Source organism: Danio rerio, chromosome 7 (assembly GCF_049306965.1).
Source record: "Danio rerio strain Tuebingen ecotype United States chromosome 7, GRCz12tu, whole genome shotgun sequence".
NCBI classification, from domain to species: domain Eukaryota; kingdom Metazoa; phylum Chordata; class Actinopteri; order Cypriniformes; family Danionidae; genus Danio; species Danio rerio.
In genome coordinates this window covers 31,712,695-31,740,000 of record NC_133182.1, presented here as the reverse complement: position 1 = coordinate 31,740,000, position 27,306 = coordinate 31,712,695, and the positions used below count along the sequence as shown (strand labels likewise).

The 27,306-nt window shown below is 33.8% G+C and overlaps 1 protein-coding gene across 2 annotated transcripts in view; it reads left to right on the top strand.

The window, feature by feature from the left end:
- Positions 1-27,306, top strand: part of igdcc4 (immunoglobulin superfamily, DCC subclass, member 4) — a 129,320-nt gene that overhangs the window by 66,414 nt on the left and 35,600 nt on the right. For both annotated transcript variants that reach the window (XM_002662840.7, XM_073908625.1), the window contains exons 4-5: positions 11,777-11,910; positions 23,420-23,551. In XM_002662840.7, the coding sequence (XP_002662886.3) occupies positions 11,777-11,910; positions 23,420-23,551 (266 nt within the window). The remainder of the gene's footprint in view (positions 1-11,776; positions 11,911-23,419; positions 23,552-27,306) is intronic.

The window sequence follows — 27,306 nt, the reverse complement described above, 5'->3', positions numbered from 1 at the left end:
CTGACCAAAATGAGCAGCAAGACAGACTTTACACATTAGAAAGACTTAAAGCAATTACAAATCATAGAGTCATCCATTTGGTAAGTGATTGACTCAAAAGAGTGATTGATTCAAAGAGTCCAATGGAAGTGAAGTAAAATCTGATGCAACTTGCATTTTATGCTTGCATTTTAAAGGAGTAGTTCACACAAAAATGAACATTTTCAAATTATTTACTTGCCCAAGGCCATGCAGGATGTAAATACCATCCAACTTCCTAACAAATGTACATTGCTGAGGTGAAAAGAGTGTTTGTTCAAATTTTATTATATTATTTGTCTGAAAATTCCACATTGTTTTTGGTTCAGAAGACCTATAGTTCTTTTAGTGTCTCGTGGATTACTTTGAAGCCTAAATATGGATTTTAGACCATCAAAAATGATCTACATTGAGAAAAATAGAGTATGTAAAACAGAGAAAAACCATTCATTTCTGCAATTTGTCAACATATAGCAGGAAAGACTGCATGTGAGAGGAGGCTCTGTGTAAAAGAGGCCCAGCAGGGGTCAAAGAGTTGGGCAAGGGCCCCATCAAAGAGCTGGGCATCAGAGGGAGGAGGCAGAGTGCAGGAACTGTTGCATCAAATGAAGTCAGGTCATCGGTTTAAAGTATGTTGTGTCATGTGATAAACGGTGGGCTTACTATAGCAAGGGGCCACCAGATTTCTGTCAACGACTTCAATCACCCCATTTGAAAAAAAAAAAACTCCAGATTTATTTTGGTTGTTTCAAGATGTTTTTGGTCAGGAAAACCTCCTGTTGGCTATGCAACAGAAGTTTGATCACAGAATACCCTTTGCAGTTGTCTCAGTATGTGCAAAATGATGTTATGGTCTAATGTTTTTTGTGACATTTTGATAATGCATTAGTAAGGTATTTCATATGTGACCTGCTGTATCAATGTATTGTTTTTTCATTATATTTAGACAGCTATGTTTCAATGTTTTTTTTTACATGTTTCTGTGTTGAGTTTACATGTTCTCCCCATCCTCTCTTGGGTTTCCCCTGGGTTCCTCGGGTTCCTCCCAAAGTCTAAAGACATGCGACATAAGTTAATTGACTAATCCAAATTGGCACCATAGACATGCTCCTAGTCAGCAGTTATCTCTTCTTAGCAATTCCTAATTGGTCCTTAGCTATAAACAGTAGGGGCGTTCTCGAGACCTACCTGAGCTCAAACTCCCCTCTCGCCCTGCAAACGAGAGGCTCGAGGATCTTATGAGCTCGGAGTTCTTTCCTGAGGTTAGCATGCTAAAAACGCTTTATAATTAATCATCAGCTAAGTGTGAACTCTTGAAACAGGAAAAATCAAGAGAAGCATGAAAATAAAAAAATTTGTTGATATTTTGTAGTTTGTGATTATTATTATTATTATTATTGTTATTATTATTATATATTATCATATATCATTATAATATATTATATTATAAATCATGTTTGAATTTAAATGCATCATCTTTTTATTACTAAAGATGCTAGGTGACCAAACTCCCGTTTTAATGAACATAATGATTTAATAAATCTGTTTTGTTTAAATGCATCAAAATGATTGGCTAAATTCACTAATGAAGGGATAAAAATGTTAATATGAAGAGTTCAGATGCAAAAACCTCTAAGTGCCATCTAGAATTTTCTTCTACAATGAGCATTTTTCTCTGCATCTTATGTTTTGGTTCAGTTATTTCATGTTAAAATCGATGAAAATAACATTCCATGCCATAATAGTAAAATACCTGAATCAAGACATAGAAGCCTGAGGGAAAAAATGCCAAAAAATTTCAGATGGTTTTTGTATCATATTCAAAAGTACTTATTTATTGCATGTAATAAATTGGCATATATATGGTATATTCTAACTGTTAAATATGCATAGCGTTTAAAGTTGTCTTGCAGCTTTGAGTTTCCCTTCAAAAACAACAGAATAATCAGGCTTAATCATGCTCTCTTTGTTAGAATTAAGCCAATCTACAAGCAACTTAAACTTTTAGTATATGTTGAGTTTAGTTCAGTTTCTCCTTTTTGCCATTTTATAATTAGTATGGTCCTATTCAGCCCTGGCATTATAGTATTTGCAGATATGCAAGATTTTATTTTTTCATTTGCCAATCCCCTAATTTGTAATTTGACTACTTATTTGTTTGTATAGAATGAGGAGCAATCATATAGTTTTAGAACGCTGATGAGATTTTATTATTATTTCTCATTATGTCTCTCTTTGTTGATTTTTGATCATATTTGATCTTTTTCCCCCTCCTGCACAGACATACAGTATGCTTGAAAATAAAAACAGGAGTGTTGTTTCTCTTTTATAAGAGCAAGCCTCTCCCGCTCTCTTTCACTCGTCTCACATACACACAATAGCGCATATAAGCACTATAGATATGGCTGTGCAGCATACATCTAAAGCACACATATAATCACAGTCTCTTTCAGACACACATAATAGGCATGAGAACATAATGTTCTCATAATGTAGCAGCACCTTTTCAATGATATCTCTCCTCTTGGTATCCTTGGGGATCGTTGCCATTTTAAAATCAGTCTTTAATAATGGTATATCAAGATCCAGGCAGATAATAACATTAGTATGCTATTATAATATGAATATTATTAGACTTGTATCTTATATTAGTTGTATATGCATGCGGTTGATTAAATAATTTTCATATAAAGATTTTTTTATATACCTTGACCTGTTTTTATTAGATTGTTTGAGTAAGAAGTTTAAGAGTTGATGCTTCGAACAACATGCAAAGTGAAAAGGAAACTTTTGAAAGGTTAAGTAAGGACACTGAGACTTTTATGAAAATGTCTTGTGATTGCATCATTGAGAGATTTCATCATCTGCTGTCGGATTCTGTTGAGGAATACACCGAGGAATGCTCCTCCGCGTATGGCAGAAACTGTTTATTGGAGTGCATCAAATGGCATGATACCAAAAATATTTACAAGTAACATTTACATGGAAAACAGTTCTTTTCAATGACATTTCACAATATTTCACACTGTGTTACTGTGTTTATTATTAATGTCTTGTGAGCAAAAAACATTTTTGAAGGTTAAGATCACCCAGAAATGATAATTCTGTTATTATGAATTATTCAGCTTCATGTTTTTTTCAAACCTGTAAGACTTTTGTTCACCTTTGGAAGACAAATGAATGTTTCCGGTCTCTTTCTTTACATACTGTGCAATCTAGTACTGTCTTTATTGAAAAATTACAATATGTGACTACAGTTTATGGGGTGGCACGGTGGCTCAGTGGTCAACACTGTCGCCTTGCCGCAAGAAGGTCGCTGGTTCAAGTCTCAGCTGGGCCAGTTGGCATTTCTGTGTGGAGTTTGCATGTTCTCTTTGTTTAAGTGGGTTTCCTCCGGTCTCTTCCACAGTATATAGGTGAATTAGGTAAACAAAATTGACTGTAGTGTGTAAAGTGTGAGAATGTATGGGGGTTTCCCAGTACTGGGTTGCGGCTGGAAGTTTTATGCTGCTGCATAAAACATATGCTGGAGTTGTCGGTTCATTCCGCTGTGGTGACCCCTGATAAATAAGTCATTAAACCGAAGAAAAAATGAATGACTCCAGTTTATGATTCTTAATTTTCTGAAGGTGAAGGAAATTATTTTGTTGTGCAAAAGACATAAAACTAAAATAATAATGAAAATAAACAATTTCTTGCCTTCTCTGACAAAAAAAAATGGTATGCAAGGAAAGGTTTTAAGCCAGTCAAAACTAAACGTTGGACTAAATGCTGTTGTGACTATATATTTCTTCAACAGCATTAATAATGTAAGACTAGTTCATAATCAGAATACAGTCAGTTAGAGGGTACCTAGTATACCCCTCTTTGCAAGTCTCTGATGTGCCTGGAGTGTGTATGTAAAGTCTTAGCTCAAAATACCACATAGATAAAATTGTATATCTCTTTGAAACTACCCTTTTTAGGCTTTGCTGTTTTGGTGACTGTTGCTTTAAATCCTGAAATGTATACAGAAGCACGTAGAAGGACTTGTCAGTAACCTGGGTCAAACGCTTCTAGTGAACTGTATGCCATTCCACAATTGGCGCGTTTAACGTCTATTTTCTTTAAAAACCAATGATCTTCACTGCTTAAATGATTATACGCTTTAATGTGGGTCTCAGAATGTACAAGAAGTATATCGGTATGGGAAGAAACGCTAGCTCTGCATATACCCTATACTGTATAAGTAGAGTAAATCACAGATTTTAAACAAGATCTTAAATGCTGGAAACAGAACATGGCATGACAGTTCACAGAAAAAAAAATTGTTTTGCTAATCAAACAGCAATACAGTTGAATACAGAAGTTTATACATACACTGTATTAAAAGACACATAACCATTTTTAAAAAGTCAGGCGTTAATGTGACTAAACTTTTTCTCTTTTAGGTAAGTTAGGATTATCAATTTTGTTTCTGTTATGCTTAATAGCAGAATACAGAGAGAGATATTTTTTGAGAAATTGTTATAACTTTTCTTAAAAATCAAGTTTACATACAATAAGATTATTAAAAAAGCTCAGATGGAAAAGCTCTGATGATGATGTCAAGGTTTTGAAAGTTTCTGATTGGCTAATTGACAACATTTGAGTTAATTGGAGGCACAACTGTTGAATAGTATTTAAGGAAAACCTCAAACACACTGCTTCCTTGTGTAACAACATGGAAAGATTAACAATCCAGAATTAACAACAAATAAGCCAGATTACAATATGCTAAATTACTCTCGGAAAAAGACAAATGTTTGGAGACAAGTCCTGTGGTCTGATGGAACTAAGATTGAACTGTTTGGCCATAATGACCAGTGTCACATTTGGAGGACAAGGGGGAAAGCTTATAAGCATAGGAACACCGTCCCAACTGTGAAGTGTTGGGGCGGCAGCATAATATTGTGGGGCTGTTTTGCTGCAGGAGGGACTGGTCCACTTCGCAGCATAGATTGCATTATGTAGAAAGAACATTATTTAATAGTAAAGCAAAATCTCAAGACATCAGCCAGGAAATTAAAACTTAGCCAGTTTAAAATAATCAGGGTCTTCGAAACAGACCATGACACTAAGCATACTGCCAAATTTCTTAAAATGTGCTTTGAGGACAACAGAGTGAATGTTTTGGAGTGGCCATCACAAAGCCCTGAGCTCAACCCTATACAAAATTTGTGGGCGGAGTTAAAAAAGCTTGTGCGAGCAAGACAGCCAACAAATCTGACTCGGTTACACCAATTCTGTCAAGAGAAATGGGCCAAAATTCCTTCAAACTATTGTGGGAAGCTTGTGGAAGGTTACCCAAAACATTTGACCAAAGTTATACAGTTTAAAAGCAAAGAAAAAAAAATACCAAGGAAATGTATGTAAACTTCTGACTGTCTAGAAAATTTTTAAAATTCTCTAAAATGTAAATCATTTGGGTAATCTTGATGGACCTAAAATAGTAAACGTTTACCATCAGACATTTAAAAAAAAAAAAAAAAAATTCTTTTTTTACAGTGTATGTAAACTAAATGGTTAATTTCCGATATGCTTTTATGAGAGTACCACAAGGCATGCATGCTATGTTAACATGAAAGTACCACATCCGAAAACTGGACTGTTTACAAGCAATCGCTTGACGCATCAAAGCAGTAAACCAACATCCTTATAAACAGCCAGCAGCCATAACTCTGCCTTTGCCATTACACGTTTTGAGCAAAAAATGTTGATTTATAAGTTTATTTTCTACTACTGATAACTTGTCTTCAAGGCTAAAAAGATAAGTGTAATTTAACACATGTGACAGTATGTCAACATAAAGTATCCTATTATTTTAGACCCTAAATATTGGAAATAATTATATTACTGTATATATATATATATATATATATATATATATATATATATATATATATATATATATATATATATATATATATATATATATATTTTATTATATATATTTCCATTATTTAAGGTTTTAATAAATGGAATGCTTTATACTGACACATTGCAAATAAATGCCCTACTGAAAATATTCAATAAATTCTGAAGACTCATTATTAGTTGTTTAAAAAAACACAAAGGAACATTTACTTTAAAACAACAACCCATTAATATTAAAAGCAGATAACCTGTAATAACTTCAAAGCAGCCAATTACTTTATTTGCCAACATATGCAGTATATATGTATATACATGGTTTAATGAACATATTTACTTAATTAAAAGGATGTTCATCAAAATGACTCTCTGACTCTGTTTTCCAATCAGCTATCCAAATTTAAGCTGCGTGTAGGTACAGTAGTAAAGCTTCCAATAGCCTCAATAAGCTTGCAAGTGCATCTTCACACATCTCTGACCTCTAACAGCTCTTTTGTCTCTAGCAGTTTTGTAATTACAAATGAAAACCAGCTTAAAACGGGATCACTTGGAAACAGCCTCCGAAATCACTCCCTGTCTGCTTAAGATGCTTTCTTTTGTATCTGTGAAAAGCGTCTTTTGTATTCACAGCCCCTCTCCATATTAATGAGAACACAGTTGCACATTAGCCGTACATTAATACGCTCTGTCGTGTTCTGGCGGCTGCCGGTGCTGCAGTCAGTCGCTCATTTACATCCCGAGCGCAGCCGTGCCGCTAGAGGTGCAGCTCTGGCGTGAACGTGTCCTCGGCTGAACTCTCACAGACCCAATGAATTCGACAATAGCCAGTCACGCACACGCGATTTCAACCCGCTCACACTCACAGATGGACGAATTCACCCAACCTTGGTCTTTCTGGCCTTTCTGCCAGAGACTCTTGCTCTTGGGGATGAGACTACAAGATTAATGGTGTATAATATCTGTGCTGAATGAAAAGGGGATTTGAAAGCAGTCTCTGGGGGTGAAAGATGTCTGTGGAATGAATATTAGTGGTGCAACCTGACCTCGCCACCGCAAACAAAGAGCGAAAGAGTTGGAGGAAGAGAGAATCTGACTCTCCAAGATACAAGCTTTTGCTCTGTTACATCTGCAGACTAAACTCTGAGTCTCTGCAGCTCTTATTCTCTGCCATTTTTTTTGTCTATTTTTCACTCTCCTGCTGCTATTTTTGCTGTACGATTTTTGTATAGGCATTTTACATGTAGCTGAAGTGTTGTTAGTGCTGTGATGTATAGCAGATTGTTCTTTTCAAGATATTAAAAGTATTTTTGGTTTAGAAAAAAGCTAAAAAAATAAACACTTCCATTTTTCTTCCAAAATAGCACTCTTTTTTTTATTACATGGTGGTCGAAAAACAGTCTAACTAAAGAAGTGTTCAAATTCACAGAAGTAACAAAAGTGTATAAGGGTGTTTTTACACCTGCCTTATTTAATTCGGTTGAATTGCACTAGAGTTCGTTTTCTCTCTTGGTGCGGTTCGTTTGGGCAGGTGTGAGTATAGCAATCGCACTTGAGGGCGCACCAAAAGCGCACCAAAAAAGCGTGTTGAGACCTCCTAAACGAGGTGGTCTCAGTATGCTTTCAAATGTACCCTGGAGTTGTTAGTTTGTGGTGTTTTAGTTATTATCCGAACTAAAACAGACTCAACCGCAAAAAGTACTGGGCCTTTTTGAACTAATTCAGCTGAAGTAGTCCAATGCGCTGTCCCAACTAATGGGGTGTAGAGGAAAAATATTTGTTGACAGCACTTTACCAACAGTTTTAAACAGAGTGGGAGAAATAGGGTAAACATTAACCTGATGGATCGTTGGTAATTTTTCAGTTTAGCTAAATTAATTCACGTCTCCTCCTCCTGTAGTGACTTGTGATGCACCTTCGTCGTTTACAATGCATTTAAACATTGTTTTCCAGCCGCAGTCGCGGCTTCATTATCTTCATTATCACCTTCATTATCAAAATGTATAGTTTGTCTAAAGTGAAGTATACAAAGTATATAGTATATTATGACCTGGGATACAATCAGCCAACGCATTGGTCCCTCCATAGTAAAAATCGACATTTTGTGTCTGCCGGTTTGTTTACTTGTAGGAGTTCCATTGGCATTTTCCCACATGTTAATTATGACCAATTGAAAAGCAGTTTAGGAAATACGTTCAATAACATCTGGCCAATGAGTGATGTGGATTTTGTCCCATGACTACATTTTGGTTCCTTTCAACTGGTTCGGATCAAAGCAATCAGTGTGTTGTGAAAAGGACCCAAAAACAGCAGAAAATGCTAAAATGTGTCATTTGTTTCCCTTGGTCCGGACCAAATAAACCGAACCACAGATGTGAAAGCACCCTGAGTAAGGAAATCTGGGGCACCCGATAAATAAATACAAATATAAATTTTACCCATAAATTATATGAGATTGTTTTATATCACATTTTGTGTTGTGAGGGAGTAACAAAGAAAATTTTGACATAATTATTACATCTAAGAAAATTTATTCCCCACCCCAATCATGGAGCAGTCTGGCAGTCAAATTAGGTAAATATTTACAAAAAATTTAAATATTCTAATAAAGATTCTTTACTATTTTTAGTTGTTAATTCATTTTAAGAAAACAAATCATTTAAATATGTAGCAATTAATGTATCTTGAAACACTAATTTTATTACTTTTTTTAAATTTTATTTTAACCCTAAGTTTACCATTTACAAAAGACTTGAATTACTAGCCGATGGACGATTGTATAATAGATGGCTATATTATTGTATATGATGACATGAATCTTTAAATAAATGTTTTTAAAAAGGTGTAGCAATTGCATTACGGTAAAATGTAGCAAATGAAATTGAGTGATAAAAAAAAAATAGTACAAAGGGTGCATTTTAGGACATGGCTGGAATTGCTTAGGGCTCTCAAATCACTAAATCCACCCCTGGATGCAGCAGACATTTGTAGGTCATGTGATAATGATAAATCAATTCATCTGATTTTTTTTTTTTTTAATAACATATAGTTCATATTTTCCACAAAGTTATTATTTTATTAAGCATTCATAGAGATGTGTTGGATATTAGGTTCATTCCAAAACAAAATGGCGTACTTTTTAAAAAAGTTATTTTGATGAAGTTTCATCTGGAGAAATCAACACCAGGCCAGAGAGAAAATGGTAGCATCAAATTTGCAAACGTGCTAAAACTTGTTAGTTAACTTGTTAAATCAGTTCACAAATTGTACTGAGTAATTGATTAAAGAATTAGGCAGCTTTTTAATCAATTCCTTTTATAGTGAGAAATTTACTCATTCAAAAGATCCAATCAAAGAGTCTTAGCGATTTACTGATTCAAATGAAATGCTCAGAACAAGGCTGTGTCTGAAATCACCTACTGCTCAATAGGTACTGCATTGGAATTTAAACTTACTACTCGGCTGTTAGAAAAGTATGTTCTATACCAGGGGTGCCCAAACTTTTACTTATGAACGGCCCAAAACCAAACTTGAGGCTAGTGGGACAAAGGTAAATATAGCTACCATGGGTACTTCCTAATTTATTTAATAATATTTTAAAATAACTAGAAAACATTGCTTTGTATTAATTAATGTTGTATACATTTTTTTTTAAGTTTTTATAATAAACCTATAGCAGTAAAAATGATCTCATTTATAACAGACTGGGTTACGCTAGTCAAGCTACTGTAGTCTTCTGCATTGTCTTCTAACTGTCAAGTGACCATATTTACATTTTTACAAAATAGTTATTTATGTATTTACGAGTAACATTTAATTGAAACATTTAATATCTGTTGGCTTTTTTGTAGCTCAGCCTTAAAGCAAACAAACAAAAAAGATTATTTTAAACTAGAAATGACAATCTTTGTTAAAATCATTCGCCCCAACTCTGCCCATCATTCGTACTCCTTTCTCAGATGGGATAATGGGCCAAATCAAAGGTTACAACGGGCCAACTTTGGCCCACGGGCCCTAGTTCGGGTATCTCTGTTCTATAAAAGTCAGTAGCATGAATGGAACTCTCAGCGTCAGTTTCATCACTTCACTTCCGTTCATAAATTCTCTCGATGCATTATGGGATATTGTAGCGTCCATCGAATGTGCACTTCAGAATCTTGTCAGAAGTAGTACAGTATGTCATCTGGGTATTTCACACATGCTGTCTGTCGAATTCTATGAATTCAGACATACTACTCAGCTGGCATACTGTTTTTATCATACTATATAGTATCCGCTTGTTAAGTGTGACATCACGCGAAGCGGCTTCCGGGTCCAAGCGCTCTGTTAAACCGTATGGGGAGATTCATCAAATGGTAATAATAAATGTTTACAAAGCGCTGTAATATTTTCAAAAATCATGATCGCAATATAAATGTCCATGCCTAATATCCGATGGCCAGAAAGTGATTCATTTTTTTTATAAATTGTTAAAATTTTGGTATTTGTGATGCAGCAAGCCCTGAGACTGTTGTGTACACCATGATTTTATATACAATTCACTTTAATGTGTGATATAAATGAAAAGTGATCGTAAACGAATATTTTCTCAATTCAAATGAGTGGCAGCTTGGACCCGGAAACAGTATTTCATACTTCACCAACACGTCAACGCTTAACAAGTGGATGGAAGTATGTGATTTTGGACAAAGCTCTAGACTCTAGTTAAGGAGAAATTGATTAAAATTATCCATTCAGGGTGAATCTCCAGTTAATGATTCACTGATTGAGATGATCTGCTCAAAGAGCCCAGTTAGCAATTTACTGATTCAAGTGATGCAGCCACAGTGAGGCTACAGTTAATGATTTGCTGATTCAAATGACATGCCCAGAACACCTCTCCAGTTAATGTGAAATTGATTCAAATGATCCGTCCAGAGTAAGTCTCCAGTTAATGATTAACCGATTTAGTCGATCTCCTTTTTTGACCAGATAGCAAATATTCTGATTCAAACGATCCGGCCAAAGTGAGTTTACAGCTAATGATTCTCTGATTCAAATGATCTAGTCAGAGGGAGTCTAATGATGTGCTGATTCAAATTAAGTGTTCAGAGCACCTCTCCAGTAAATGTGAAATTGATTCAAATGATCCATCCATAGCGAGTTTCCAGTTAATGATTCATCAATTTAGATGATCTGATAAAAAATATGGCCAGATAGCAAACTACTGATTCAAATGATCTGGCTGGAGTGAGTCTTCAGTAAACAATTCACTGAATTTTCAAACTAATTCAAATGAAGTCAAACACGGGGATCCTTGAAATGCTTGAAATAATAATGACAAAATTTAGGTTTTATTTTTGCAAATATTTTTTTTATTTTGTTTTAAAGTGAACAACCTACTGTTTCAAAAGATCAATTCAAAGAGTCCACAGTTAGCGATTCAAATGATCTGCTCAGAGCAAGACTTCAGCTAATGAGAAATTGATTCAAAATATTCATCCAGGGTGAGTCTCCAGGCAATGATTCACTGATTCAGATGATTTGAACATTTCACTGAATTTGCAATCTAATTCAAATTTAGTAAAAAACAGGAAATCCTTCAAATACTAATAACAAATTTTAGGTTTGTTAAATGGTTTTATTTTTTGAGCTCCTCACTTCTAAGCAAAAAAAAAAAAAAACAATAACAGCAATGAATCACTTGAAGACGTCCTCATTGTAAATCACATTGGATTAACTTTAATATTTCTTTTGATTGATTTCTCAAAGAAAATCATTGTAATACATAGCAAACAGCTCCAAAAACAAAATACCTACAAGTTTGGAAGAATTTGAGATTTTTTGGTGGTTTAGAATGCTAATGGTGATTTCTCACTCTGTCACACAGGTACATATCTCTTCCTAACGGAGTGCTGCAGATTTTAGAGGTCTCCAAAGAAGATGAAGGCTTGTACCGTTGTGTTGCCTTCAACTCTGCCCGCAAGCGATTCAGCCAGGATGCTTCTCTCACAGTCAGCCCAGGTACTGCATAACACAAAGACCTGTTCCTAATTACCCCATTATAGAAGAGCTTTTCATTATTCATGATCTGTGCACCTCACATAAAACCCCGAAGCTCCATTCACCCCTTCTCTCTGACGCACACATTTTCAGGAGTCAGTGAGTGCTTTCTGTTGAATTCATTAAAACATCAGAATTATAGAGTTGCATTTAATAATTAGTTGTAAAGTTAGTTTGTGTGTGTGTTTTAAAAGTGCCCTCTCTCTGACCCTTTGGAATTAAGTGGTCTGTTTTTATTGCTTTTCAGAAAAAAAAAAGTGGATGAAAAGTGGATAATGTTTGGGTAGAAAATTACCAGCATGTTTTTTTTTGTACATTTTCCTCTAGCCTAGAACACAGTGTAATATGTAATTTAATCAAGGTGTATTACTTTGAGTTCTTATCACTTTTTTCTATGTGAAATCTTTTTTTGAGGTTGCAGTTGAGTCCAGGAGAGTTTTTAATTGCTTCTTCCTTCGATTCCAGTCTATTTGCAAAGGTTACATTACATAGTGTTGGGTTTACCTCAATCTGTGCTGAAATGTGACACTCAAAGTGTGAATATAAGACTTAAAGTAGAGCTACAACCCCTCAGAAAGACTTGTAGAACTGCAGCCAGGGTTTACTAGTAACATTGATACTGGTAGTGTTTAATATCTATCCTATTTTCTCTAAATCCATTTGTTAGGTCTGACATCACGCATCCAGGTCAACAGATACTGTTGGCCTGTTTACACCTAGTCACTTCATGCATTTTTTCTGACGGGATAGATTTCTAAAAATGGTTGCATTTACATTTCACCACATATGTGTCTCCACAAAACGGATATGGTTACAAATCCTCTGCTACAGTATGTAGAAATTTAGTTAGGTTACACTGAGTGTCACATAAACCTGCTTATTTACAACATACGAAAGTGTGAGATAAATATGTAAATACATACACACACACACACACACACACACTACCAGTCAATAGTTTGAGGTCAGTACAATTTTTAAATGTTTTAAAATTATTATTATAATTAATGGTAATGGTACTAAAAGCAACAATGACTGGAGTGATCATTTCATTTGAAACTACACACAATAAAAAAGCAAATATACACATAATTTATTAATATTTAACCATTTTTTTCACATTCAATAAAAGCTGCCTTGATGAACAGAATAATTTTCTTTAAAAAAAGACACACACACACACACACACACACACACACACACACACACACACACACACACACACACATATATATATATATATATATATATATATATATATATATATATATATATATATATATATATATATATATATATATATATATATATATACAAAGTTGAAGTCAGAATTAGCCCCCCTGATAAAAAGAAAACAAATTCAAAGGGGGGCTAATAATTCTGAGTTTTGATATTGATTTAACATTTTCATTTAAACATTTGTGGTAAAAAATAAAATTAAGCAATCATAATGTACAAATTGCCATCTGTGTCATTCTGTTACTTATGCATTTGTGCTGTTATCTTTTGGTCATTTAGCTGACAACACAATGCTCTCACCTTTTTTTAATTTTGGAAGGAGTACAATTTACATACAGTTTGTGTTTTTAACAACCAGATGCATTTAGGCCAGTCCAGTTTGATATGGAATGCGTCACTGACCACCTCCTGAAGTGGTCTGAGCCATCGTATTTATATACAGTTGAAGTCAGAATTATTATAAGCCCTTTGAATTATTTTTTCTTTTTTAAATATTTACCAAATGATGTTTAACAGAGCAAGGAAATTTTCACAGTATGTCTGATAATATTTTTTCTTCTGGAGAAAGTCTTTTTTGTTATATTTTGTCTAGATTAAAAGCAGTTTTTAAAAATTATTTTTTTTAATTAAATTTTTTTTTTTAAATAATGCTGACCTCAACTGTACATCCAGGGCACTTATACCTGTCCATTTCATGATTGATAGCTATGAAGTGATAAAGACATGAAGTACCCCCAAAACAAAAAAACAGAAGGTACTTCTACAATATATACTGTACATCACACTTGCATTGGAACGCAATGCTACCAAAACTTCATAATCCTAACATAATCCTATCCAGATAGTGATTCCATTCATTTTGAATCCTTCCAAAAAAATTGTGTCTGTGACACTTTGGCCACAGAGAGACTGAGTTACTAAAAGCTTAGCTTATTTGTGTGATTTAATGCTCATAAACAGATGTTGACACTGCACAGATGAAATGAATCTAAATGAATCTAGGAACAGGATTAGCGAATCACTTTTGCCGGCGATGCGGTGGCACAGTAGATAGTGCTGTCGCCTCACAGCTAGAAGGTCACTGGTTTGAGCCTCGGCTGAGTCAGTTGGTGTTTCTGTGTGGAGTTTGCATGTTCTCCCCGCGTTCCTGTGGGTTTCCTCCAGGTGTTCCGGTTTCCGCGACAGTCCAAAGACATGCGGTACAGGTGAAATGGTCAGGCTAAAATTGTCTGTAGTGTATGAGTGTGAATGAGTGTGTATGGATGTTTACCAGAAATGGGTTGCTGCTTAAACATGTGCTGGATAAGTTGGTGGTTCATGCCACTGTGTCGACCCCCGATTAATAAAGAGACCAAGCCGAAAAGAAATGAATGAATGAAACACTTTTGCCTGATAGAATAACCAAACAAATGTTTACATGACAAAATAATAGGTAAAAATCACTTTTTGGTTTTGTGTTTTTTCACCTTTCTGATGTCTTTTCATTTTGAAATGATCTTTTGTGCAGCTTAGATTTGATATTTGTTTAGTTTTTTTTGAAAGAATATTCCTGTATATTTCATAATACAGTTTCTAAAATTCTGAAAAATATCAGTTGTGTGCTTCTCTACCAATCTTTTTATGAAGTTTGTATATATCTGCAGTGGCACTTTCAGAGTTGTGCATCTATATGTGTGTGTGTGTGTGTGTGTGTGTGTATGTATGTTTAAGTGCCCTCTGCAGAGGTGGTCTGTGTTGCAGGCAGAATTGATTTCCTGCTGTCCTTAAGGCTGCTCGGCTGATGAAATGGAGGGGGCAAAAAGAGGGATGGAATAGAGGAATGAGATGAGGAACAAAGACAGAGAAGGCTAGAGAGATAAAGAACTAAATAAAATAAAAGAAAGTGTGGGAAGATGAGGGAGATGGATCGGTACTGCTATGAAGTCTGTCTATGTCTTTAACACACAGACATACACAGACACACACTCACTCACACACAAGCGCACACACACACACCTGAAAGACTTACATCTTCATGCTGACCTTCGCTCATTTCCATTATGCTTCCGTTATCAGCCAGAGACCTGAATGAGTTTTTCTCTTTCTGTGTGTGCGCGTGTGTGAGTGTGTGTGTGTGCTTCCATCTAGCACATTCATCTTTGAAGTGATCTTTCTAATTGTTCCACATTCATCTTTCTCCTTCTCCCCCTTTTTTTCTTCAGTTTGCTTTTTTAAGCCTTTTACTTGTATCAGTTGCTTCATAAAGCAGCTTCTCTCTCGCTCTTTTTGGAAGAAAACCAAATGGATTAAGTGAAATTTATCTGATTTTGAGAATTTAATGAGAGATACTAAGAAACTAAAAAGTCAAAACTATACTTTGTTTCTATTTTCTTAAATATCATTATTATTGATATAATAATAATAATAATAATTATTATTATTATTATTTATTTATTTGTATTTTTTAGCATTTTGTTATTTTATTATTATCATTTTTTTATTTATTCATTTATGTTTTTTTTTCTTCAATTTAAAAGCAGGCAAGAATGCAGGCACTAGAAAGATCCACACAGAAAGAATAATGCTACTCTAACATCTTTGACTTTTCTGTCTAAAAGTTATGAATGGGGGAAAAAAATCATCTACAGTTTGTACTTATTAAAATATACTTTGGGCTGCATATTTCTAAACAATGGACAAATGTGAAGCATTTAATTTCCTGGAATTTAAAAAAAATAATTCACTGAGTGACTTGCGATTTAATTGCAAAGTTGAAATGAAAAAAGATAAAGAATTAGTTAAATAGGAATGAATGGGTTTAATGGAATAAGAAATAGACAGAGACCGATGGAGAGACAGATAGAGAGAGAGAGACAGAGAGAGAGAAAGAGAAAGAGAAAGAGAAAGAGAGAGAGTAAGAGAGCGAGAGAAATAAGCAATTACAATAAATGTTGGGGAGAGTTACTTTTGAAAGTAATGAATTACAATATTGAGTTACTCCCCCAAAAAAGTAACTAGTTGTGTTACTTAGTTACTTTTTATTGCGTTTGTATTGCGTTACGCTACTTTTGAGTTAATTTTGTGTTACTTTATCTGACCTGGCTGTAGCTTGATCTCAGAATTTCAAAACGTGCAGGGATTTTTTCTTTTTCTTTTTAAATAGTGAAGTTAACAACACTCTATAAAACTTTTATTGACCTTTAAAAACATACAAAAATTACAAATAAGAATATAGGATAATGTTATCTTGGGAGAACTTCCTGAGCCCAGAGCTACAGTTGAAGTCCGAATTATTAAACCCCCTGGATTATTAGCCCCCTGTTTATGTTTTCCCCAATTTCTGTTTAACGCAGTGATTTTTCAACACATTTCTAAACATAATAATTTTAATAAGTCAGTTCTATTAACTGATTTATTTTATCTTTGCCATGATGACAGTAAATAATATTTTACTAGATATTTTTTAGACACTGAAAGTGACAATTAAAGGCTTAACTAGATTAATTAGATTAACTAGGCAGGTTAGGGTAATTAGGCAAGTAATTGTATAACAATGATTTGTTCTGACAGTCGAAAAAAATTTACATATAACTTTAAGGTGCTAATAATTTTGACCTTTAAATGTTTTTTTTTTTTTTAATTAAAAACTTCTTTTATTCTATCCGAAATAAAAACAAATAAGACTTTCTCCAGAAGAAAAAAAATATTATCAGTGAAAATTTATTTGCTCTTTTAAACATAATTTGGGAAATATTTAAAAAAGAAAAAAAAATGAAAACAGGGTTTAATAATTCTGATTTCACTGTATATATGGCGGATATACCGATTAATGACAGTTTAAAGCAAGGTGCTTGTAATTTTGTACTTATTTTTGTGTTATTAAAAAGTTAAATCACTGTTCATTCAGATAATCCTCTTGTCCTTTCCTTTAATGCGCTCAAACTAATGAGAATATTTCCATCGCAGAAATATAAGGCTCTGTCTATTCACTTCTGTCTGTTCCTGCATTCTATCATTGTGTGTGGGATTCAACGTGACAATGTTCATTTTAATTTAGCAATTTTTTAAAAGCGAATTAATTCAACTAAAAATTTACTCGCATTACAATTTTAAAAACACAACTCATATATTATTAGTTTTTTTTTTAATCAGTGCGCTACTTTACTCGTTACTCAGAAAAGTAATATAAGGTTTATGCGAAAGGATTTTAAACTTTTCAGTAACCTGGGTCAAACGCTTCCGGTGAACTGTATGCAGTTACAAAATAGCTGCGTTTTAGGTCTGTGTTCTTTAAAAACCAACAATCTTCACTGCCTGATTGATACAGTGTACAATATAAAGTAGGTCCCAGAATGTGCAAGAAGCACTGCATTACATTACATTTCCTGTGCCATGTCTTTAAAATATAAACATTTGTTGTGGTGTTTCTGCTGATTTTGATGGGCGTGTGTGTGTTAAGTGGCTTTTTATTTGGTTTTCTGCTTGAACAACTAAATGAATGCTGAAGTCTATTAAACTGATTATGTTTGAATTACAATACAACATCAGTGCTGTAAAGAGAACTGTATGAAATAAAAAAAAAGTCTCATTAACAGTTTACAGGAAGTTTATCAGTATGAAAAGAAACTTTAACTGTTTATATACCCTATTATTAAGTAACTTGTTACCCCCAACACTAGTTACAATGACTTATTTCACTGCAAAACATCAGTAAGTCAGTCACTTTTTATACAAGCAAGATAATCAGCAAGTGGCTTATGCTAAGTTATCTGAAAGCAAGACTATTTTGCTTGTTCAAAGGAGAATTAATTTTACCTTTTTTATTTTACATTGCATTGAGCAACTGCATTAAATCTAAGACAGAATGAAAGAGAGAGCAATAGTACGAGCAATCAACAAACAGTTTTTCAACCATGGAAACAGACGTACAGCAACATTAGATACATTTTAACACCGGTCTGTGTCTAAATATGTATCAGCCATATCATCATAGTATGTGTTCTGTCCACTTTCACCATGGTGACCTTGTGTCTGTATGTAGACGTCTTATGTAATACTAATGGTTTTCAATGTTACGTAAACACTTCAGACATTCACCTTAGTTCTTATCCATTATGTGTTGTCTAATGTATGGTTTCCATTAATATGCGGGTTTCTGTTTACATACATCCCTGGCTTTGCTAATGTTTAATATTTACACTCTTGCCAATAAAGCCAAATTGAACTGAATAGCGAGGAAAGCCAGCTTAAAAGAGAGCAGTCTTCACCTTGAGGTAATCATAGTTTTGCTCTGCAAATGCGATGCATGTTTTACCCATGAGAGCAGACAGCTCGACTGCACTGAAATAGTCACTGTGTGTGTAAGAGAGTCTGTGTTTCAGATACCTCAATGGGATGCTAGGCAGTATTTTGACTTATTAGTATTCTGTTTGACATTGTGCGTTTCGTTTCTCACACACACACACACACACACACACACACACACACACACACACACACACACACACACACACACACACACACACACACACACACACACACACACACACACACACACTTTATCTTGAAAGAGCCGAACAGCATTTTTTTTGGGGGGGTATTCATGGTCAAGTGTATGTCCACTATTGTGTTCACTCAAACACACACATGTTGGTGTGGTTGTTTATGAGGTCTCTGACAAAAGCATTGTCATCGATTGCAGTTGTAAGAGCAACAAATATTAACTTGACTTCTAGTTGATCATTTGGAAAAGTGGGAGAAGGTAGATTTTTCTCATGAGTCATCTGCTGAACTGCATCCCAGTCATCACAAATACTGAAAAAGACCTACTGGAACCCACATGGTCCCAAGATTCTTGCAGAAATCAGTCAAGTTTAGTGAAGGAAAAATTGTGGTTTGGGGCTACATTCAGTATGTGGGAGTGCAAGAGATCTGCAGAGTGGAGGGCAACTGCCCATTACATTACAAACCACAGTAGAGGGCAAATTTTTCAGCAGGATAACACTCCTCATACTTAAGCCTCCACATCAAAGATCTTGAAAGCAAAGAAGGTTAAGGCGATCCAGGATTGGCCTGTCCAGTCCCCAGATATGAACATTATTGAGCCTGTTTGGGTAAAATTAAGGAGGCATTGAAGAAAAATCCAAAGAATCTTGATGAACTCTGGGAGTCATTGCAGAGATGTATGGATGCAGTCCTCAGTCCTGCACTCATACACAATAATAAATCTTTTACACTGCACCATGACTTTATATTCTATTCTGTACATTATTTCTTTTAAGTGACAAGACTTTTAAGCAAAGTCAGACTTTACTTTCCCAATTAAATACCTGAAAATTGAGTCATAATCATGTTTTATTTTACTAAAATAAGCATATTTCAGAGGCCTTTGCCTTTCATATAAGCCTTTTTTAATACCAAATGATAAACTAGAAGTCAAGTTATTTGTTGTTACCAAAACTTGGGTAGGCGACAAGACTTTTGTCATGTAAAAATAAAATAAAATAAGCTGTAGCAAAATTTGAAAGTCAAAAAGACCCTGTTAAGTATGATTTCTAAGCATTTGAAGTACAAGAACACAGGCGAGTCCTCATAAACTACCTCAATTTTGTAATATCTAGGTTATACCCATGTAATTATACAAATATCTGTCATTGTAAACCTCCAAAACCAGTACACACACATACACACAAAAGCACCTTTTAGCCTCAGACAGAAATCTGACCCATTTTAAATCCCTGGGCACTCATGCATATGTGATTGGTGCTGTATGTAATCAGAGTGATTAATTTATGACTGTCATACCGTATCCATAGCTGCATGCTTATGTTTTACTTCATTGTGATCTGTGGGTGTTTCTGCTGAACTCATACAGGCTGTTCTGTGGCCACAGAATCAGGGCCTTTATTTACAAATGTACAGTTTATAGTAAAGCAAAGATTTGGGTGACCAGTGTGGAAAACAGCATGTACAGCAGCACTCTTTTGTGATATAATAATCTGATTTATTCAAACATTATTTAATAAGTGCGACAGCAATAACTGGTCGAAATAAATGTGCATTATGTGCAGCATGTATTAATAGTTCATCCAAAAATGAAAATTATGTTGTTAATTACTCACCCTCATGTCATTTCAATACCCTAACACCCTTATTTATCTTCAGAAGACAAATGATGGTATTTTAGATGAAATCAGAGATATATGCTGTCCATATACAGCAGCGATCCAGAAAAGGAAACAAAATCATTGTCAAAACATTCCCTGTCACTTCAGTGGGTCAACTGTCATCATGCAAAGCTTCAAGAAAACTTTTGTTCTCTGAAAAACTGTAAAAACAACACCAGTGTCTTCCATGTCAGATTATCAATGGCAGACTGCCCCTAGAAAAATGCTGCTGGAATCAGTGTCAAAAATGATCAGATATACTCCAACATTAGGCACATTCAAATCAAGACTGAAAACACATCTGTGCCTTCACCAAATGAGCACTGTGCTACATCTAACATCTGACAGATGACACTATTATGTCTTTTCATTTTTCTTTTCATTTTTATTTATTTTTAGTTCTCTGTATCATTTTGTTTTCTTTTGTCTTTTATTCTTGTTAATGTAAAGCAGGGGCGGATTGGCCATCTGGCAATTCTGGCAAGTGCCGGGCCATTTTTTAAATGTGGGCCGGTCAGTTTTTATTTATTTAGTGTTTTTATATGTATTGTTTTTACATGCAGGCAGCTTTTATCTCTTGCAAGATATAAATATTATTATGATGACGATGATGATAATATTAGTAATAATAATAATACATGTAATCAAAATCTGAAAAGCATATCAAACAGTAAGTGTAACACAAGCTAATCGTCAGAAATAGACCATAGACAAATAGGAAAGGCGCTGTCAAAAAGCTCAGAGAATGCACAAAAAAAGGGCTCTAAAACCAGACAATGCCAAATGCAGAAAATTAACTGAAATGTTTTCAAAAGGTTTCAATTCGTCAGAGGTAAGAAGAAAACAGAAAATATACTTCTAAGTCATTATGCTAAAATATACTAAGTAATCCTTACCCCATTCATATTACTTCTGACAGTTTTTGACAGTAACCTACACTGTTTACAGTAGTAAGCTTAGAGTAGACCTAGGTACATTTTAGAATGTCATTATTAGCAAAGACTGCTCTGCTAATAGTGCTGTGAGAAAGGATGCTACGGTAGGCCAAGCAGAGACAGGGAGGATTGAAGTAGAGGTAGGAAAAACAAAACAGTCACGCATTGTACACTGGGTTTGTAATAAATTCTAAAGTAGAGGTGAACACATGACAATAATTGTAATTATGTCTACATAGTTACATTTGAACTTAACTGTACACTGTAAAACCAAAAAAGTTAAGGTAACTCAAACCATTTGAGGAAACCGATTGCAACAAACCATTTAAATTCAAAAACTAATCCTAATGAGTACTGTGAGGTTAATCCATTTGAGTAAATGAAGCCATTTGAGCACATTAAAACCCAATAAATAAAGAGAACTCAACCAACTACTGACCAACCCTATAAGTTAAGGCAACTCAGACCGTTTGAGGAAACCAATTGTAACAAGCCATTTGAGTTTATTGAAAATAATGTACATGAGCACTGTGTACTTACTCCATTTAAGTTGAAATAATTTGGTATTTAATTAACTCAATACCTTCAACACTGAGTTAAAAACTCTTTTCAAATGAGTAGAATTAACTTTCAGTCAATTTTGAGTTAACTACACTTTACTTGATAAAGTTGACTGTTTTGTTTTACGGTGTACATTATGTCATAATTATTCATATTCATTCATTAGGTCCCCTTAAATTGTTTCATAAGCACATGTTTATTCAAAACAAAAATGTGGCAAAGCCTAGTATAAGCAGTGATCCAAGTAGTGATGACACTCATCATGAAGTTGTGGAAAAAGAGCTTGCAGGAGAGGCAGAGGCAGAGCACATAGGAGAAGCACAGCACACAGGAGAGGCGTGTCCATGGGTGGGGCTGTGTTGGTGTATGTGGGCTGGTGTGGCTACAGTACCAGGGCTGAATTTTTGTTCCAGTCCACCCCTGATGTAAAGCGCTTTGAATTACCATTGTGTGTGAAATGTGCTATATAAATAAACTTGCCTTGCCTGATGCGTGAAAAAAGATATAGTACAGAGAGTATACTATATATAGACTGATTAAGCACACAGAATCATTTTAACCTTTTTTTAGCACACAAAAATGTTCTTGGAGCTTTACATTATTGCAGTTGAACCACTAAAGTCACATGGATTGTTATGACTATATATTTGATGGCTGTTTAGGACCGATGCTGTATATAGAGGGTCAGAGACCTCTCTAAAATATCTTACATTGTGTTCTGAAGAATTAAGAACTCAAGAATGAAAAATGAGGGTCATTTTTTACAGAATTGGTTTATTAACCTATTTTTCTCATTTGTATTTATTTATTTTTCTTTTTGTGGATACTAAATGGGTTTCTGCTCAGCAATGAAGAGATGTAAGGATGTATGAAATACAGGATAAAATACAAAGTCATGTCAGATTTTATAGTGTATTTTACATGGTCCCTAGTGCTTTACAATAGCATGAAGTCATATGTACATACAGTACATGTGTAAATACACATATTGCCGTTTGAAGTTGGTAAATGTTTCTAAATTCTTCTGCTTAACAAGGATGGTTTGACCAAAAATAAAACTGTAAAAAATGTTTTCTGTTTCAAAATATTTTAATGTTATTTATAGCCTGAATTCAAAGCTAGAATCTGCATGATTAAGTTTTCAGTGTCACACCATCTTTCAGAAAACATCTATGCTGGTTTGCTGCGTTAGAAGAATTTATAATTACTTCATTATTTCATAAATGCTTTATTTAAAAAGTTTTTTAAAATAGCACTTATTTAAAACAGTGATCTTTTTTAAATCCTTGAAATCTCACATGAATGCCTTTTCATCAGTTTTATACATCCTTGTTGAATAATATTATTAATTTTTTTTTTTAAATGCTTCTCTTTCACTTTCTCAATCTGTCTATCACACCATTTCCTCAATCCTATCTCACTCTATCTTTGTCACTTCCTGTGAGAATAATAGTTTACACTATCAGGTCAAATGCTAGCTTAATTCTGCTTTCACTCAATTGAAGTTTGTGTCTAATGGTGAACACTCTTTTATCCTGTCCACAAACACACACACACACATACACGCACTCATGATATGTCTGTGTGTAGGTCTGTCTCAGGAGAGTGAGGTGGTGATTGTGGCTCCGCCACAGAACTCTACAGTAGTCATGGGACGTCCAGCTGTGATGGAATGCATGGCTCAGGGTGAACCCAAACCCTTTGTGTCATGGAGCAGACAGGGTAAGATTTAACATGTTATACACAAATGCAACTGAATGCTAGTCTACTTTAACAGTCTGTAGCTTTTAAGAGCAGTAATTTGAACCAGGTGTGTACTGTGCACCTGAAGCTGGTCCATAAACAAGACTGTGACCTCACCCGATCAGTGTTGTCAAATAAAGAATGAATATGTAAAAAGACTTGAACTCAAATCTAAAATAGCTAAAATACACTGCCTGACAAAAGTCTTGTCACCCATCTAAGTTTTAGGAAAAACAAATAATAGCTTAACTTTTAGTTGATCATTTGGTATCAGAAGTGACTTTTATGAAAGGCAAAGGCCTCTAGATTACACGTATTTTACCAAAATAAAATATAATCATGTGTTGATTCTTAATTATTTATTTAGGACATCAAGATCTGACTTTGCTTAAATAAAAGTCATGTCACTAAACAGAAATAATGTCCAGTATAGAATATAAAGTCATGGTGCAGTGGAAAAAGAATTAATATTATGTATGACTCCCATGAGTTTGGAGGACTGCATCCATATATCTCTGACTCAGAAAACATTAAAAAAGTCATCTGGAATGGCAAAGAAAGCCTTCTTGCAGGACTCCTAGAGTATATCAAGATTCTTTGGATTCCTCTTCAACGCCTCCTCTCCTTCATCTTACCCCAGACATGCTCAATAATGTTCATTTCGGGTGACTAGGCTGGCCAATCCTGGAGCACCTTGATCTTCTTTGCTTTCAGGAACTTTGATGTGGAGGCTGAAGTATGAAAAGGAGCGCTATCCTGCTGAAGAGTTTGCCCTCCGGTGGTTTGTAATGCAATGGTCAGCACAAATGTCTTGATACCTCAGGCTGTTGATGTTGCCATCCACTCTGCAGATCTCTCAAACCCCCCTTACTGAATGTAACCGCAAACCATAATTCTTCCTTCACCAAACTTGACTGATACTTGTAAGAATCCTGGGTCCACACGGGTGCCAATAGATCTTCTGCAGTATTTGTGATGATTGGGAAAAATCTAGTTCCTGCCACTTTTTCAAATGATCAACTAGAAGTCAAGTTATTATTTGTTGCTCTTACAACTGGGTTACAACTTACAATAAATGTTCTTTTCAAAAATGTACTGTAGAACCAGATTAATTAACATATTATAATTAAATTAATTAAATAACAATTAATTAATTAATTTAATAATTAATTAACGCACATATTATAATTAAATTATACTTTTAAAATAAAATGAGGATGAAATATTTTATTTTGAATAAACTTGTACAATTTAGTTTATATATATATATATATATATATATATATATATATATATATATATATATATATATATATATATATATATGTATGTATGTATGTGTATATATATGTATGTATGTATGTATATATGTATATATATATATATATATATATATATATATATATATATATATATATATATATATATATATATATATATATATATATATATATATATGTGTGTGTGTGTGTGTGTGTGTGTGTGTGTGTGTGTGTTTTTTTTTTCTTTTTTTTTTTACATGTGTATATAGATTCTAAGTTTATGTATATATTTCTAGTGGTTTTAGTGCACTAGCTAAATGAAAATGAGAAAAACTAGAAACATTGTGTACAATCTATTGCAGTTTTTATATATACTTTTTAATTTGGGTAAAGTTTTGGTAATTTTTTCAGTTTTTGTTTTATTTTAGTTTTTTATATTTATGCACAACATGTATATAGTTTTTTTGTTGTTTTTAGTCTTCATTTATTTATTAATGTTAATTATAATAGATCATTAAGTTAAACTAAATAATAATGAGAAATATATTTTATTGCTCTAACTTCTGTAATAAAACATGTTTCACTTAAATTTTTTTTTTCTAGTAGGCCTAACAAAAAAAAAATAATAATAATAATATATATATATATATATATATATATATATATATATATATATATATATATATATATATATATATATATATATATATATATATATATATATTTAGTGCTCTGTAAAATTCCTTATTATAGTTTAAAACTGATCCAAACTCTTAAAAGTGTCATGTCCTGTTTGACTTGGGTCAGCTAGAGATCCCAAACTCCCCAGCCATGTTGATGTTGTAATAATATAAGAGAACCTAGCAGCTAAAAACTCTGGTAAAAAAAAATCTTCAAGCAATCATTGCTCTGCACTTAAACCCTTGGCTGATTTGGAAGGCACTTGTGCTTTTACTGTAATGAACCTGTGAACCTGAAGTACTTATATAGACTAATGTTAATGAACCACACAAACTGTAATATATGAGCTTATATGTTTGCTTTATGGAGACGTGGCTGTGCTGCAACAGACACACCAACTACCCTCCACCCTTCACCCCCACTGTTACTCCCTCTCATGGTCTCATTTGGCCCTCTTTTCTCCACAGTGAGGCCAGAGCTGTATAAGTGAGAGCATTATTCTCATTAGCTTTCATAAAAAATTTACAAGATGCTGTAAAATGAACGAGATGTGTTTTTTTTTTCTTTGTTTGAGTGTGAATATGGCAGACGGTCAGTGTCTAGGTATTGTTCATGCACATCGTACAGTATTTCCTCCAGTGCTGTACTTCCCTCTGCTGGTTCATCAGACATATTACATCATTATTATTACTGTATGTATTTAACAGCTTGAAGTGATAGTTCATCTATAAAGAGATCTTATCTTCTATAATACATATCAAAGTTTTTGATATTATTAAAATGGTATATTTATAAATCTACATTTTTCAAAATTACCCCATGATTACACAAAAAACAGGATGCTTTGATTTTTAAGCTGAGTCAAATTAACCCTATGAGTCAATTGAACTTATGTTAAACTGACTTAAAACAGCTTGCGTAACCTATACAATTATGTTAGAACATGATCAACTTAGTTTAGTAAGTTACAATGAACTAAAAACACGCTGTCATGACTAATTGATCATATCATTTTTGCAGTGTGGTACTGTTTAAAGAAGAATTTGTGGTATACAGTATATGAAGACATTAAGAGAGATGAAAAGTCAAAAAGCAAGATATTAATATACCTTATTAGATGATTTTTGTGTTCATATTTTAAGACCTTCGACGCATTTATTATTTTTTAATGTATATATTATTTTGTTTACATATTTATCTGTTTGTTGTGTTATTGTTTTCAATGTGGAGGTACAGATTGTTAATGTAATTTGATTTTTTTTTGTCTTTTTGTGTAAATTTCAAAGATTCTTTTTAAGTGAATAAGAAACTCACTGAAATATCACAATAACAGACTTGACACATAGTTAGCCTACTATTAGTATATCCTAAACATTTTGTACAAATCAATGAGAGAAGAATAAATGACATGCCTATCGGTGCTTTAAAGATTATGCTTTTTAAAAAATGGTGCTTTTTAAAAATGACTTCTTAATCTTTCAATAGTTCTTATTGATTGTCATTTTGCATTGTTTAAAACAAAATAAGAGTAATTCAGTTATGAGAGTATTTAATTTTTTTTCCTGATAGTTTTAAACCAAGACTTTCATACACAGATTTAGCTACGAATAGCTACTTACAGTGCTCTGCATATACAAGTACACCCCTCACAAATCTATTTTTTTTAATTCAAATTTTAATAGTCAGCTATACAATATTTTATTTGTGCATATTCAGTAGATTAGTCGGTACTGAAGCAAAGTCTGGAGGTTATCTAACAAAATAACGTACGATAACGGTCCAAAAACTAGT